The following is a 14,046-nucleotide window of genomic DNA, read 5'->3' as shown; positions in this document are numbered from 1 at the left end:
CTGGTTCTAGTCGGTGAGCCTGTGAAAACCGACCGAGTTCGTTGTGATCTCGTAAAACAACAAGTTGGGTTGTGAACTTGTAAAACAACCGACTGTAATCCGAGGGATTATAGTGAACTCCCAAGTGAAGCTTGGGGAGTGGACGTAGGGGCAAGGGTTAGCTCCGAACCACTATAAAATCTCTTGTGTTTGTGATTGTTTAATTATCTCTCCCATTCTCTTCATCCACTGCATATAGTAAACTAATTAATCCACTAGCAATAAAGTTTAATTAGTTACTCATTAAGTTTTAATTTGCAATTATTACTTAAAACCCAATTCACCCCCCTCTTGGGTTGTCTTCTTAGGCAACACATGTTGCGTGGACTTCCTTCATATATATATTTGATTCCCTGTTCTTTGACCATTTTTCTTAAAATACTAGCTATTTTGGCTCTTTGTCCAACACAAGATTTTATTGGCATTTTTTAGGGTTTCTATGAGGTCCAGTGGTCTTCTACGAGGCAAAATGCTTTATAGTTGGGATTTAGATTGCACATGTTCTTAACATGGTGGCAGCCTTTGTTAGAAACAAATGGAGGATGCTTGTGATATTAACTTGGTGTTTGTGAATATTGAAAGTAGGAACTCACAATTGCAGCAAACTGCAAAAATACAACTTTGATGGGAGTTCCTGGGCAACCTAGGATTTTCTGGCATAATTGAATTTAAAGTTCGCCATACCGACCATACCGACGTACCGGTGCGGTCCTGTACTGGTACCGAACCGAGCTAAACCGGTACCGTACCGAAAGTGCTACAGCGCGTGGCACTTAGCGCGTGGCTTTAGCCACACACTATCTCCCATGAAGAACACCCCGTACCGGTACGGTACGGCCTGAACCGACCGGTACCGGTCGGTTCAGCAGACCATGATTGAATTTGCTATGCAGACTCATAATTTTACTGTAAGTGTCACTACTCACTATGATGTGTGCCATTCTTTACTAGGCCTAAGATATTGAGAGACTTGCTTGTTTTACAAAATAGATATAAAGCAACCCAAATGATTCTTGAGTGTGACTTAACTCATTTTCGCTCTTGGTAATTTTTTGTTGAAAATTTATTATTGGCACCTAGTTAGAACAATATCGTGGTCCTTTCTGATTGCTAGGCATGGACATTTGGAGGGATCTGCCAATCCTGTAGGTGATAGCCAGAAAGGTCAATAGCTCACGATGACTATTGACTTGCTTGCTAATGACCAATCATATAGTAGATTGCTGTTTATTGTTCTAGGCACATGTTTGGATCACTTGCAGAATGCGCTTTGTTTGCCAATGCCATTTGTCAATCTAGGACTTGGGTGGTCTTTAGTATATTCTTATGGGAGTGGAACTGACATTTCTGTGTTAGTTTAACTGATTTTTGTTCTCTTTCAATGAAAAACTTTCATCTGCTTAGCAGAGAAGGTAATCATTAAATTTGCCTCGAACTTTTGACATCCTCAAAAGAAGAGGTTGACCTTAGCCGAGCTGCCTTATCCCATCCCTATGGGTTTGTCTTTGTTGATCGGGGTATAGAAGAATCCAAGTATTATCTTTTTTCTTAAATTTCAATTTTTTGAAACAGATATTCATGCATGCATGTGGGTATATTGGCATTATTTCAGAAAACTTTTGAGTGCATGGAATAGGTGAATTGCCTTACTGTAGCCATTTTTCAACTGCCTTACTTTCACAATATTATGGATCAAAGTCCCATAATTGGTGTATGCACATTATGCCAATTGCTTTCATAAATGATCTCATGCATATGAATTAAAAACAGTGTATTATAGCTGAGAACGTCAAAATATGTCAATAGAATCATTTTCCAAGGCATTTAATTGTAGAATTTAGTTTAACTAGTTGTAGTTTGTTATGATGCTGCTTTCCGCAACCCCATATTTATGCTGTAGCTACTTTCTACTTTCTAAAATGCTCGTCTTAAATACAAATGGAGAATTGGGGCAGTATAGTTTGTTTAACATTCTATCCTGGGCTTTTAGTTTCTCAAGGTTCATGCAGTATTTGTTTTGTTTATGAAAATGGGTAACAAGCTGTCCGGCCACTTGGCTATGAATTCTCCTAAGAGTTATGTTTTAATGTTCTTTATTTTCAATTTAAATAGGCAACAATCTATCAGCAAAAAGCTTTGCATATCAATGAGAGGGAACTTGGTCTAGATCATCCAGATACAATGAAAAGCTATGGAGATCTAGCTGTTTTCTACTATCGCCTTCAACATACAGAATTGGCACTGAAGTAAGTAGAGTTTCCGAGGTTGTTATTCAGTATTTTAACTTTAAGTTTGTGAATCCAGAGCCATTATGCAATATCTGTAGCACTGATTAGGTTCTTTATGTTGCCAGAATTAGGTGAATGACTTTCCCCTTTACTATGTTTATGGTCTTACTTAGCTTCTGATTGCCTTAAACCCAGTTATGTGGAGAAACATATGTTCCACTCAGTGCTGACCTAATCAAGCTGTAGTTGTACTAACTTTCTGATTGCGTTAAAATCTAATTATTGCAGATATATTGTGGCAGATGTTTGTTAAATTGGATTTATCTAGGTGCCTGAGGTACCACTATTTGCAAAATATCCAAGCATAGTAGTTGACAGATGTTTTCGCCTTCTATATGAAGAATATATATTTTATGTGAGAACCTAAAATTCTGGTGAACAAGTCTCAAAGAGTCCAATGCCTTCTTTAATTTCCTCTCTAACTGTAGTCCACCAAATTGGTAATGCTGAAGTATGCTTGCAAACACTATGGACCTTTTCTATCAGACATATAACCTTGTGTTAAGATCTATATGGATTATGTGTAAGGTCTATATGGATTATGTGTCATGTTTTCTTTCTTTTTTTTTTGGATTAAATAGTGCCTTTTTTTCCACTTTGTGTTTCTATTTTTATGTTTCTGCAATAAAGTACTCTACTTAGTTTTGTTTCAATAATAATATGAACTCCCAGTTATACAATCTACATGCATACCTATCCGTATTTTCTAAAAAAAGTGCATCCGAATGCACGAGGCTCCTGCCGTTATAGCATTGGAGAGGGCCAAATGTATACAGCCTTACCCACGTGTGTAGAGAGGTTGTTTCCATGACAATAGAGCAAACTTACCATTGAGCCAAGGCCTGCCATTACCTATTTGTATTATCTAGTTAGTAGAATCTTATTTTTTGACTATAGATAATCTGAAACCTGTATTAATGCTTGATTTCATTTTCCCATACTAATACTAAGAACATAGGCGAAGCTAGTCATGATATCTAGAAAATTATTGTCATCCAATTGAATTTTTTTTAAAAGGATGCTAATATCCTGATGTTTTCTTCCTTTTTTGAAGTTCTCAAGATAATTAGAATACATTATCAGTTTAACTGTCTCTTTGTTTTTCTCTTGTGCCTTCCTCATATGATCATTAGTGTCACTATATAGAGTTTCATGAATGAAATGCAATCTTGTGCTTGCCCTATACTATATTTTATAAATTTTGTGTAATTCATTTCTTCATCTCCATTCTCATGCTCTTGTAGTAAAAACATATCGCTCACTACTTATTTCCCATACAATATTATGATAATTTGAAACCATGCAATATACATGCATGCCTATCCATAGGTTTCATTCTGATGCCCATATCAGTATTTAGGAACATAGGTTATGGTGGGCACTTGAGGAACTGGTTGTCCTCCAGTTGAATATTGTAAAGATGTTAATCTCCCTCTGAAATTTTCCTTCTGGCCAAACTCTTTCTTGCTTTTTCTTCTTGATAGTTCTTGCACCAACCAGGAAATATTCTTACAACAATTATAATCAGAAGCCCTTTTCTTGTGCTTTCCTCCTATCAGCATTAAAATTATCAGATGAAAGCTATTCCCAGAATCAACATTTGCCTCCTCTTGCTTGTTATGTTTCTTCATAAACCATGCTCTCTTATGGATCTGATTTCCATCTTGTTTTAGACCATCAAGAAATTAATCATGGAAGAAATTAATGCACATAGGTCAAACAAACTTTTTACTTAATGATCTCTATACTTGGGAAACATATATTTTCTCAAAGTACGAAGATTTTGTTCCTTAGACACTTTAAGATCTAAAAGTCTTTTTTCTAGCTTTATGGCTGCCTGCAATCTTATCATTATGTATGGTAGCCATACAGTTTCAAAACAGAATAAAAACATTAGCTCATCTTCTTACTGTAAAAAGACGATAAGAGCGGAAATAAATCGACCTACATAGAATAATTTTCCATACTAGCTTGCTTCTAGTTTGATAATTAAAAGAGTCAGCTTTTGATCTGACATTGTTATCCCTGTATGAGTTTTCTATCATGGTTACTTATACGATATCTTACATGTAACAGCAGATTGTCAGAATCAGACGTGCTGGAAAAGTCGAAGCATGATATTTGGCGAGATAGTGTCAAGTGTAGCATGCTTTTGACTTCCATATTGATATGATGTTAAGACAGAACCTTGCTATTGATGTGTCATATGGACCAAACAGAATTTTGCCTCTTTTAGTGAATATCTCAAATTCTCAATATATGGAAACATTTTTCTCTATCTAAAACCCTTGTGATATATCATCTCTTCAATTTTATCACACTGCATGTTTTGGTAATGACTGTAAAATGTCAAAATGTGTCCATGTGCCCCAGGTATGTTAATCGTGCATTATATCTTTTGCACCTGACTTGTGGTCCTTCGCATCCCAACACTGCTGCAACATACATCAATGTAGCAATGATGGAAGAAGGCCTGGGAAACGTTCATGTTGCACTCAGGTACCTCCATGAAGCTCTTAAATGCAATCAAAGACTGCTTGGAGCAGATCACATTCAGGTCTCTCTCTCTCTCTCTCTCTCTCTCTCTCTGAGTGTGTGCACACACACTCATCAGATATATTTGTTAACAGATCTGGCTTCTTAGTTCCAGACAAATGCATTCCATGAACCTAATCCTTTGATTTTTATTTTAAAGACTGCATGAATGCACACATAGACCTGGTCCTGTAGCATCCCCTAAATGCTTGCACACAATATTATTCACTGGCTGCTCCCTTGGGAGATAATTTGGTTTTATTCTATTGTGCAGACTGCAGCCAGTTATCATGCTATTGCCATTGCTTTGTCTTTGATGGAAGCCTATTCTCTAAGTGTCCAACATGAGCAAACCACTCTACGCATACTTCAAGCTAAGCTTGGATCAGAAGATCTTCGTACACAGGTAGCCATAGTATTGGTTACTTGACCGTTTTGTCTACCATCTTCTGCTTCTTATACTAGAGTATTATCCAGTTCGATTATAATCTTACACATCTCATGCAGGATGCTGCTGCATGGCTTGAGTACTTTGAATCAAAAGCACTTGAGCAGCAGGAAGCTGCACGCAATGGTACTCCAAAGCCAGATGCTTCCATCGCTAGCAAAGGTCATTTGAGGTAAGCAACAACTGTAGCAGTAGTGATTGCTTTAGTTAAATCAATAAAAGTCAACAATACCACTTGTTAATTTAGAAAAAAGAGAAAAGGAAAGAGAGAAGAGAAAAGAAGAGAATAAAATGGCTCTCTCATCTTGTTTGGTTGTTTGGACTTAGAAAAGAAACGAAATTTATTTGGACTGTCCAGTTTTGGGCCAGAAGAGGAGTGAAAAAAATATTTTGAGCATCTGTTTTCTTCTCACCAAGTCTCTCCACTTTCACAGAGAAAAATTGTGGATTTTGAGAGAAGTGATTGCTCTCTGTTTCTCTTCATCTATTGCAATCCAAACAGGGTGTTAAGAACGAACAGTCATTTGCCAATATGAACAAAATTACTGTACTTCTGACTGGTGTTGCTTGTCGATAACTGCTACACGATTATTGGGCTTTTTTCCTCTCCTTTGAATTAGGTTTTCTACAGTTTATGCTGACAATCTAGCCCAACAATAAAACTGGAAATGATGAAAAATTTTCATATAAGCTTCAGTAGAGCCTGCCTGTCATTGTACTATCATAGCCTGTGGCCATTTTGGCTATTCTCATATGTTGTGGTCTTGCTGATCTATCTTGCCTCCTTTGGATGTTTTATCAGCGTATCAGATCTTCTGGATTATATCAATCCAGATGCAGAGCTCAAAGCAAGAGAAATTCAAAAGAAGCAAGCTCGTGCAAAGGTATAGGTTTACTTGGATTGAAAAAACTACTGCATGTTTATTTTTCTATCTGAGCGTGAACTTTATTTGCATGTTTCAACTTGTCTCTTGTAGATCAAAGGCAGAGTTAGCCAAAACCAATTGGAAATGGTTGAAGATGATGATTGTAAGGTTGAAACATCCAATCAAGATCATCCTAATGATATAGAGAATAGCAGCAATATTCAGCCAGTGGAATCTAAAGATGAGAAGCCCAACATCACTGTAATTCATGTGTCTGGGTTGAACCCACATGATGATGTGACACAAGAGAGCACATCTGATGAAGGATGGCAAGAGGCCAGCCCCAAGGGAAGATCTCTGGCAGGTCGTAAGTCTGGTTCAAGGAGACCAAGTCTGGCAAAGATTAGTACAAATGCATTAAACAATGCAGAAAATGGACGATACAGAGGAAGGCCATCCACCACCTTCTCTTCCCCAAGATCTTCACCTAATGAGGCTGTTAATCCTGCTGCTTCTAGCCCTGTTTCGAAGAAGCTAGTGAAGAGTTCTAGCTTCAGTCCCAAAACAAGCACCCCTGCTGTCTCAGCAAACAGCATAGAAAAGTCTAGTAATGCCAAGTCAGCACCGGCCAGCCCTGCTGCTCCAACAATAGCTGCAAAGGCAGTTTCATTAACAATTCCAATCAGTGGTCAATCAACCAGAAAAAATTTGTCGTACAAGGATGTAGCATTGGCTCCTCCTGGAACTATTGTGAAGGTTGTAGAAGATCAAATACCAGAGGACAAAGATCCATATGAGCAGGACAATGAGGCCTCCAAGGTTATAAGTGCTATGGGACCAACTCCAGGTGAGCAGATGGCAGAAGATCTTAAAAAAGAGAGAAAGGATCAAGAGACCATCGAAGAGAAGGACCCCATGTCTTCCTGCAAGGAAATCAAGGGGCGTGTTTTAGAGGAAAAGGACAAGGAAACAGTCGATATTACAGCATCAGAAGCAACCCCAGAAACTGAAGGTGTGGTTGTAGGGGTAACGAAAGCTGAAGATAGAGGCACTGCAGATTCTAAGTCTGTGAATGTGGAAACTTTGGAAGAGTCAAACAAAATCTCATCAAAACCTGGAATAAATTCAGATCCAAAAGGCAGCACAAGAGAGGACTGCAAGGCAACTCCTGTCTTGGGACGATCAGAAGTATCAGACACTGGAGGTTCTGCAGATAAGGAATGTCAAGCAGTTTCATTGTCTTCAGAAGAAACGCCTGACATGCCAGAAAGGAATGCCTCTGCTTCCGCTGTTAAGGTGAATAATGTAGGTTATGAGATACCAGAACAGGTGTCCAGTGGAGATGAAAAGGAGAAGTCTTTACTGATTGAAGAGAAAAGACATGAAGAAGCTGTTCAAAGTGCTAAGGAACCAACTAGCAAACTTTCTGCGGCTGCACCTCCATTCAATCCATCGACTATACCAGTCTTTGGCTCAGTTGCAGTGCTGGGATTCAAAGAACATGGAGGAATCTTGCCTCCTCCAGTAAATATGCCCCCAGTGCTGACACTTCCAATCCGCAGGCATCCTCATCAGTCTGCTACTGCAAGGGTCCCTTATGGTCCACGGCTCGGCGGTGGGTACAACCGATCAGGTCAGCGGGGTCCTCGTAACAAGTATGCCTTGCAGAATGGTGAGATTGTTGCTGCTGAGGGGAATTGCTTGGGCCCTACAATAATGAACCCAAATGCTGCTGAATTCAAACCGGACCAACCCTGGATTCCTCCAGCATCACCCAATGGGTTTTCAGCATCGCCAACTGGTATACCATTGTCCCCAAACAGTTTTCCACCATCACCAAGTGGTCTAGGGACAACACCTACATCAGTTTCCTCTGAAATCCCTGAACATACTGAAGCTTCTGCTGAAGAAAATGGTAACAACAAGGTTATTGTGGAAGCCAAGGATAATAACCAAAATTTGGAGGTTGAACAGTCCATGGAGGGAGAAGATACCAATCTTGATTCTGAGCAGGACATAACTTCCCCAGGAACTATTTCTGAAAATCTTGTGGCGGCAGAAGAATCTCCAGAGGCAGGAAGAGTTACTGATAAGCCAAAGTGCTGGGCTGATTACAGTGATGGTGAAGCTGAGATTGTTGAGGTTGTGACTTAAGAAAAAAAGGGAACATGAACCTCACTCGAAAGATAATTAGTTCATGAAGGATGGTAGAAAGCCGAGAACCAGAAAAAGTTTATTTGAAATAGAAATTTGGCCAACCCTTTCCTCCATCTCTAGGACTCTGAAGGACACACAAATGCTGATTGGACCACTAGTTTTAGAGCAATAGCAAGGGAGAGCAACCAGAGAAGCTGATCTTATTGCATCTGTTGCATGGCATGATGGAAGCTATGAAGACGAACCGAAGCAGCTAGCATGTAGTTGATTTAGGTTTTCCTCCTTTCCCATTTTCCTTTGATTTTTTTCTCTTTTATTTTTTTAGTGGGTTTTGAACATCGTCGACTTTGAAACTTGGATTTTGTTGATCGGTTAACCATTCTATGCAGTACAAGTTGTAAAAGGAGCTGATTTCCCTTTTCAAAGACAGGCATGATCAAATTAAGGATTGATATTAGGTTGGTTTACAAACTGCTGTTTTGAAATGTGACAATAATCAAAAAGAAATAGCTAGAAACTTCCTGCATGAGCATGATTTCCTTATATCTTCTGTTTATCTAATAAATACCAAGTTCTGAAGCTTTTTCCTTTTTGTGTATGATCTCGGTGCAACTTGTCTTTTTCTCGCCCACTAAAACATATACATTGTGAACGTTGAGTATTTAGCTGAAAACTTTCAGGTTGAATACCATTCCCTTTGTGCTCCTCTTGCGGAAGTTTATACTTCCATCTATTACATTTACCGATGTCATTGAGTTTATGATAAAAGAATTCTCCGTGAGAATAGGTTTTTGTCCAATCCTCACAGCTGCTCCTCTAACAAAACTTTTCAGTAATGACAGAACTCATGCAGAATCTGAGACTGATAACTGAAAATGAGAGAAATCATGAACAATCGATCTTAATTTGGATTTTTCAATTTTACTTCATGGTCATCTTGAGTGTAAGATGAGAAGGGAAAGCCGTGGGGAGAGGAAGGATTCTTCTGATTTTAAACTCCAAGTGCAGTCTCACTATATATATATATTCCTGTTCAAAAATTGTGTTGCTAGGAAATCTCAGTTTATTATTCTCTCCCTTATCCTTTTATTGATTTGACCCTTTTTTTGTAGATGATCTTAGCGTTGACTTTCTTCCTTGCTATGATAATCAGAGGGTACACACCCATCCTGGACATTGGCAAGAAAGTCTCCTTCTGAGACTTGACCAGGAATTCTCTTTACCAGCATAACTTCGACCAGGGAGACTACTCATCACCATGAAGCTAATATTTCAAACAATCTCGGCCCACTTAAGCAGAAATCGGAAAGACCACCTTGTTTCATATTACAAGTGTCTCACATGTCTGTTTTTTTTTTTTCCGTTCAACACAAACCTACTGCAATGGTAAGCTTGAATCCTGAGAATTCAAAACATATGACTTGTTACTTAAAATTGAAATTCAACATATTTGACTATGACCTACAACATTAAAATATCCAAGGAGCCATAAATCACGTTTTAGAAGCTTTTCTAGTCTATGCATCAAGTGTTTTTAAAAAAAAAAATACTATGTCCATGATATAACATATAGTTCTTTATATTAAATTTGTAAACGTATATTAAAGCAGTGTATAAATCATAATCAATAATTGTTTCTCAACTAATATGGTCTTTTATGCATTATATATTTCTATTAGTCTTGTCCACTTTCCTTCTTGGTTCACATATAATGACATTTGACCATTTAATTTTATGCTTTCTAACATTTTAGACATTAATGATATGCTTTCTTAATTTGGATGACTATATTCTGAATTTGATTGGATTCACGCGCAGCAAATGCACTTGATTTTTTAATTTGCAAAACCAGCACAATCACATTTATACAATCAACTGAAAGCTATTTTCAAATAACATTACCTTACGTGACTCGATGTGAGAGGGCATACACATATGTTATGTCAGTTCTTATATTGCGTGCTTGGTTTGGAATCAGTATTAAAACCTTTTCTGGTCAGCAATCAATGGCGATTATAGAGATTACAAATTCATTTGCCATATTGCATCACTTGATGTTCGCATGAACCTGATCTTTTCTCATCTCGTCCCCAAGGTTTCTATAAGTTTGGAAATAAGAGGTAAAATTTTATTCTTTTAGGGGCATATTTGGTTAGAAGGAGTTGAGCTCTGAAATGAATATAAGAATGAGTGATTCCCATTCTAGTTATTTGGTTGGAGAGAGTTCCATTCCAATTCCAATTCCAATTCAAGAGAGAAGGAAACGACAATATGCCCCAATCCTCCAAAACCCAATCCAAACTCTTCTCTCTCTTTTTTTGCTTTGGCGGGTTCATCATACAATGCGTGTACAAATACACTCAATAAAATCAGAAAATACAAGCTCACAGAGTGCCCGAGGCAACTCCCCCTCTTCTGACCACAGGTATATCCTGAATGGTTAGCCGCATAGGCAACCAGCCAGTTGGCAGCTCCTTTGGCCTCTCTAAATGCATGTTTGGCTTGAAAGGCCATCCTATCCCTCGTCATCATCCAAATGTCCCGGAGCAAAGGGTGGTCCGTGCTCACGTCCCTCGGACCCCCCTGAATCCAACTGATCACCGTGGCTGAATTGCCCTCCAAGATAACCGAACTGGCCTGCAACACCCGTCTCGCATGTCAAAAGCCCGCCTAGGCAGCCCGCAACTCCGCCCTGGGGACCAAAGTGTCGAACAATTGGCAGCCGCCCTCGGCCACCACCCTGGAGTACAAATCTCGTATGACAAAATCCGTACATCCCCTCGTACCTCCATCCAGAACAAATCCATCAAAATTGACCTTGAGAAAGCTCGAAGGTAGGGCTCTCAAGTGAAGAACACCATCGAGGGGTTGCCTGAGCAGAGAGGGAACTCCAGGTGTTCCGAGTTATCAAAGGTCCATCACAAGAAGAGATGGGATTGATCTTCGCTGCCTGCACTCGGGCGTACTCTACCACAAACCTCGGTGACATCCAGCGCTCACCAAAAGAACGAGCATTTCTTACCAACCAAATATGATACGCTGTGCAAGTCGCTCTAACAGCCTCCTGATGTGTCAGCGGACTACCCAACCACTGGCGAATCACCTGTAGGAACTGCACCCTCTAACTCCAGGCCTCCCGCAGAATCTCTGCCCACTGCCACGTCAACCTCGCCCATGTACACTGAAATAACACGTGGTCCACCGTCTCATCAGCACCACACATCCCGCACTCAGGAGGATCCCCAAGCCATGTCTACTCAGTACTGCTCTCATCAATAGGCAGTCACATAGCACCTTCCATCAGAAGAGTGCTGCCCTCGGGTGAAGCCCGGACCTCCAGATCTAAGTGCAGTCCAGCCCTGGCTCGTGCTCCTGCTGGATAACTCGAGAGAGATCCCCCAATCTAATGTTGGTTCTGCACAAGGTGCCCCAAACCTGAATATTTGGTCCATACAACACGGGACCGGACCCTCTCAGCAAGATGCACCTCGAACAACTGTTATAGCCTAGTCTCATCCCACTTTGTCCCTCCTAGTACTAGGAGGTCGCACACCGGAATCCCTCTGCTGCCTCAGCATCAACTGTGATCGGCCAACTTTTCAAAAGAAGGGTGTCCATCCATGGGTCACCGGTCACATCAATGCTCCGCCCATCGCCTATCAGCCACCTGATGTTCGCCGAAGCAGTCGGCAGGTGATGTCTCGCCACATGAAGGAAACTCTGCGACCACTCAGTGCCATTTTGAAGCCAAACTCTCCTTTAGTATTCTAATCCCATTTCGATTTCAATTTCGATTCTAGTTATAAACCAAACACATTTAGGAATATTGTCATTTCGATTTCCATTCCAATCTATTACGATTCCAAGTCCAACCTTTATCAAACACACCCCTAGTGTTTTTGGCATTAAATGAGTTGCTGATCTAACACTTTCAAATACTTGATGAATCGAGGTATAAAGGAGCTGAGTTTACTAGAACGCAGGCAAGATAGAAGAGTCCCCATCAGATGAAAAGGAATGAAATTTTTGCGGGTTCCACAAAATCTAAAAACTCCTACCATTATGTTTCATCCATATTGGTGGCTATTGAACTTATTTCAACTGGCTCCTCACAGATCCTACATATATGATTGTTGAGAGCATTGACGCTGATGCTGGTTCATTGGGCGATCACTTCCTGCCAAAACTCTTTAGGGACCACCACCTTCAGTAAACTTATTTTTCTCTTGAGCCAGATGGATCTCCAATGCTGCTTCCCGGAACCCAGCTGTTTATTGTGTTCATTATTAATCCAAGCATTGGATCATGCTCTCCTTCAACCAATCGTCGCCATGATCGCATCTGCCAAATCCCTCCCACAGTAGAATTATTAGGTTTTTGGCTTTGCCTCTTAACCCCTGCACTAAAACCAAACAATGAAAGCCAAAAGGACACCATCCCTCCAATGCTCGATTAACTAATTCAAGGACATCATGGGAACTCTAAGTAACCCGTTGGGATCGTTTACAAGTTTCTATCAATGTGGTTTTCCTGGTTTTTGTATGTTGTAGGTTGATCCGTAGGAACTTAATGCTTCTCAGTTCTCCTTGTTCTCTACCCTCTCTTCAAATTTGACTCTCTCATTTATCTCAATTGAATAAATCTTGGGACCCTTCATCTCAAAAAAGAGAGAGAGAGAGAGAGATTTTGAGATGATTCGATAAAAATGTACCAAATTTATTGATGTAAACTAATTTCTCTAATTTGATCTCTGTGGCTTATAAATAACTGTATGTAGGTCCTCAAAAATCAAATAAGGTGGACTCCCAACCATGGTGCAATCAAAGAGCCTTGTCCCAGAGGATATAATTTTTTTTATGAGCAAATCAACTCTTTAGGAAGAGTGCAGTTAGGATCAGAGTTCAACCTCAGGTGAGGAAAGAGTTCAGCCTTGGGATTTTGATCTTACAAGAATTTGTGCATAATTTACTAAGTAAACTTAGAAAATATATTTGCTTTTTTGGTATATTATGACATTTGACTTTGAACTAAATCATTCTTCTTCGTATTATGAACTGTTTTTGACCGTTTCTGGGGTTCTTCAGGGTTTGCGGCTGAGCACGACGTTTTTTCTTTGAGAAAAAGACTCTCATTAAACATCAAATGCAATTGCTTCCATAACTACCTAATTAAATGCATCCAACCAAATTGACTGCTAGCTAATCAAGTTTTAAGAGGTTACATTGATCTCAGTTTCCCTTTTAATGCGGCCTTAAGAAGTTGGAGTTTGGGATATAACTACATCAAATATGGATAGGGTGGGAAGTAGGTAGAGCTGTTCATGAACAACTCATGGCATGCTGCAAAGTTCAGAATTTTCTCTCTTCCCATCCAAGTTTATAAATGAAAAGATACCTGGCTTTGGCTAAAGTTCAGGATTTTTTCTCTTCTCATCCAAGTTTATAAATGAAAAGACACCTGGGTTTGGCTAAATACTCGGTTCGTATATGTATCTCATGACTCAAGCATTAACAACCTTTTCTTTATTTGCTAATTAGCTTCGACAACTATAATGAGCTTGGCTTAAGGTTGCACCAATTTGCCCGAAATCTTGAACATTTGCTTCCATGATTGAGCCAAGCTCTATAAAGTCCATATCCTATGAAAATGTTATTGAACTTCAAAGATATTAGTAATGACATTACTTATGTAAAATGTCCGTAATTTTTTTTTG

The 14,046-nt window shown here is 39.5% G+C and overlaps 1 protein-coding gene across 1 annotated transcript in view; it reads left to right on the top strand.

Moving 5' to 3' along the window:
- The window catches only part of LOC103707420 (protein TSS), a 28,198-nt gene extending 19,286 nt beyond the window's left edge, over positions 1–8,912 (top strand). Inside the window, 6 exon segments of the mRNA XM_008791897.4 lie at positions 2,152–2,285; positions 4,701–4,884; positions 5,137–5,268; positions 5,370–5,482; positions 6,113–6,194; positions 6,288–8,912. Coding sequence (XP_008790119.2) covers positions 2,152–2,285; positions 4,701–4,884; positions 5,137–5,268; positions 5,370–5,482; positions 6,113–6,194; positions 6,288–8,330 — 2,688 coding nt within the window. The 3' untranslated portion in view covers positions 8,331–8,912.
- The last annotated feature ends 5,134 nt before the right edge of the window (positions 8,913–14,046 follow it).

The sequence above is a fragment of the Phoenix dactylifera genome, chromosome 1, assembly GCF_009389715.1.
Source record: "Phoenix dactylifera cultivar Barhee BC4 chromosome 1, palm_55x_up_171113_PBpolish2nd_filt_p, whole genome shotgun sequence".
In the NCBI taxonomy this organism is placed as follows: domain Eukaryota; kingdom Viridiplantae; phylum Streptophyta; class Magnoliopsida; order Arecales; family Arecaceae; genus Phoenix; species Phoenix dactylifera.
The sequence above is the reverse complement of the archived record's forward strand: the minus strand, read 5'-3'. Positions and strand labels throughout refer to the sequence as shown.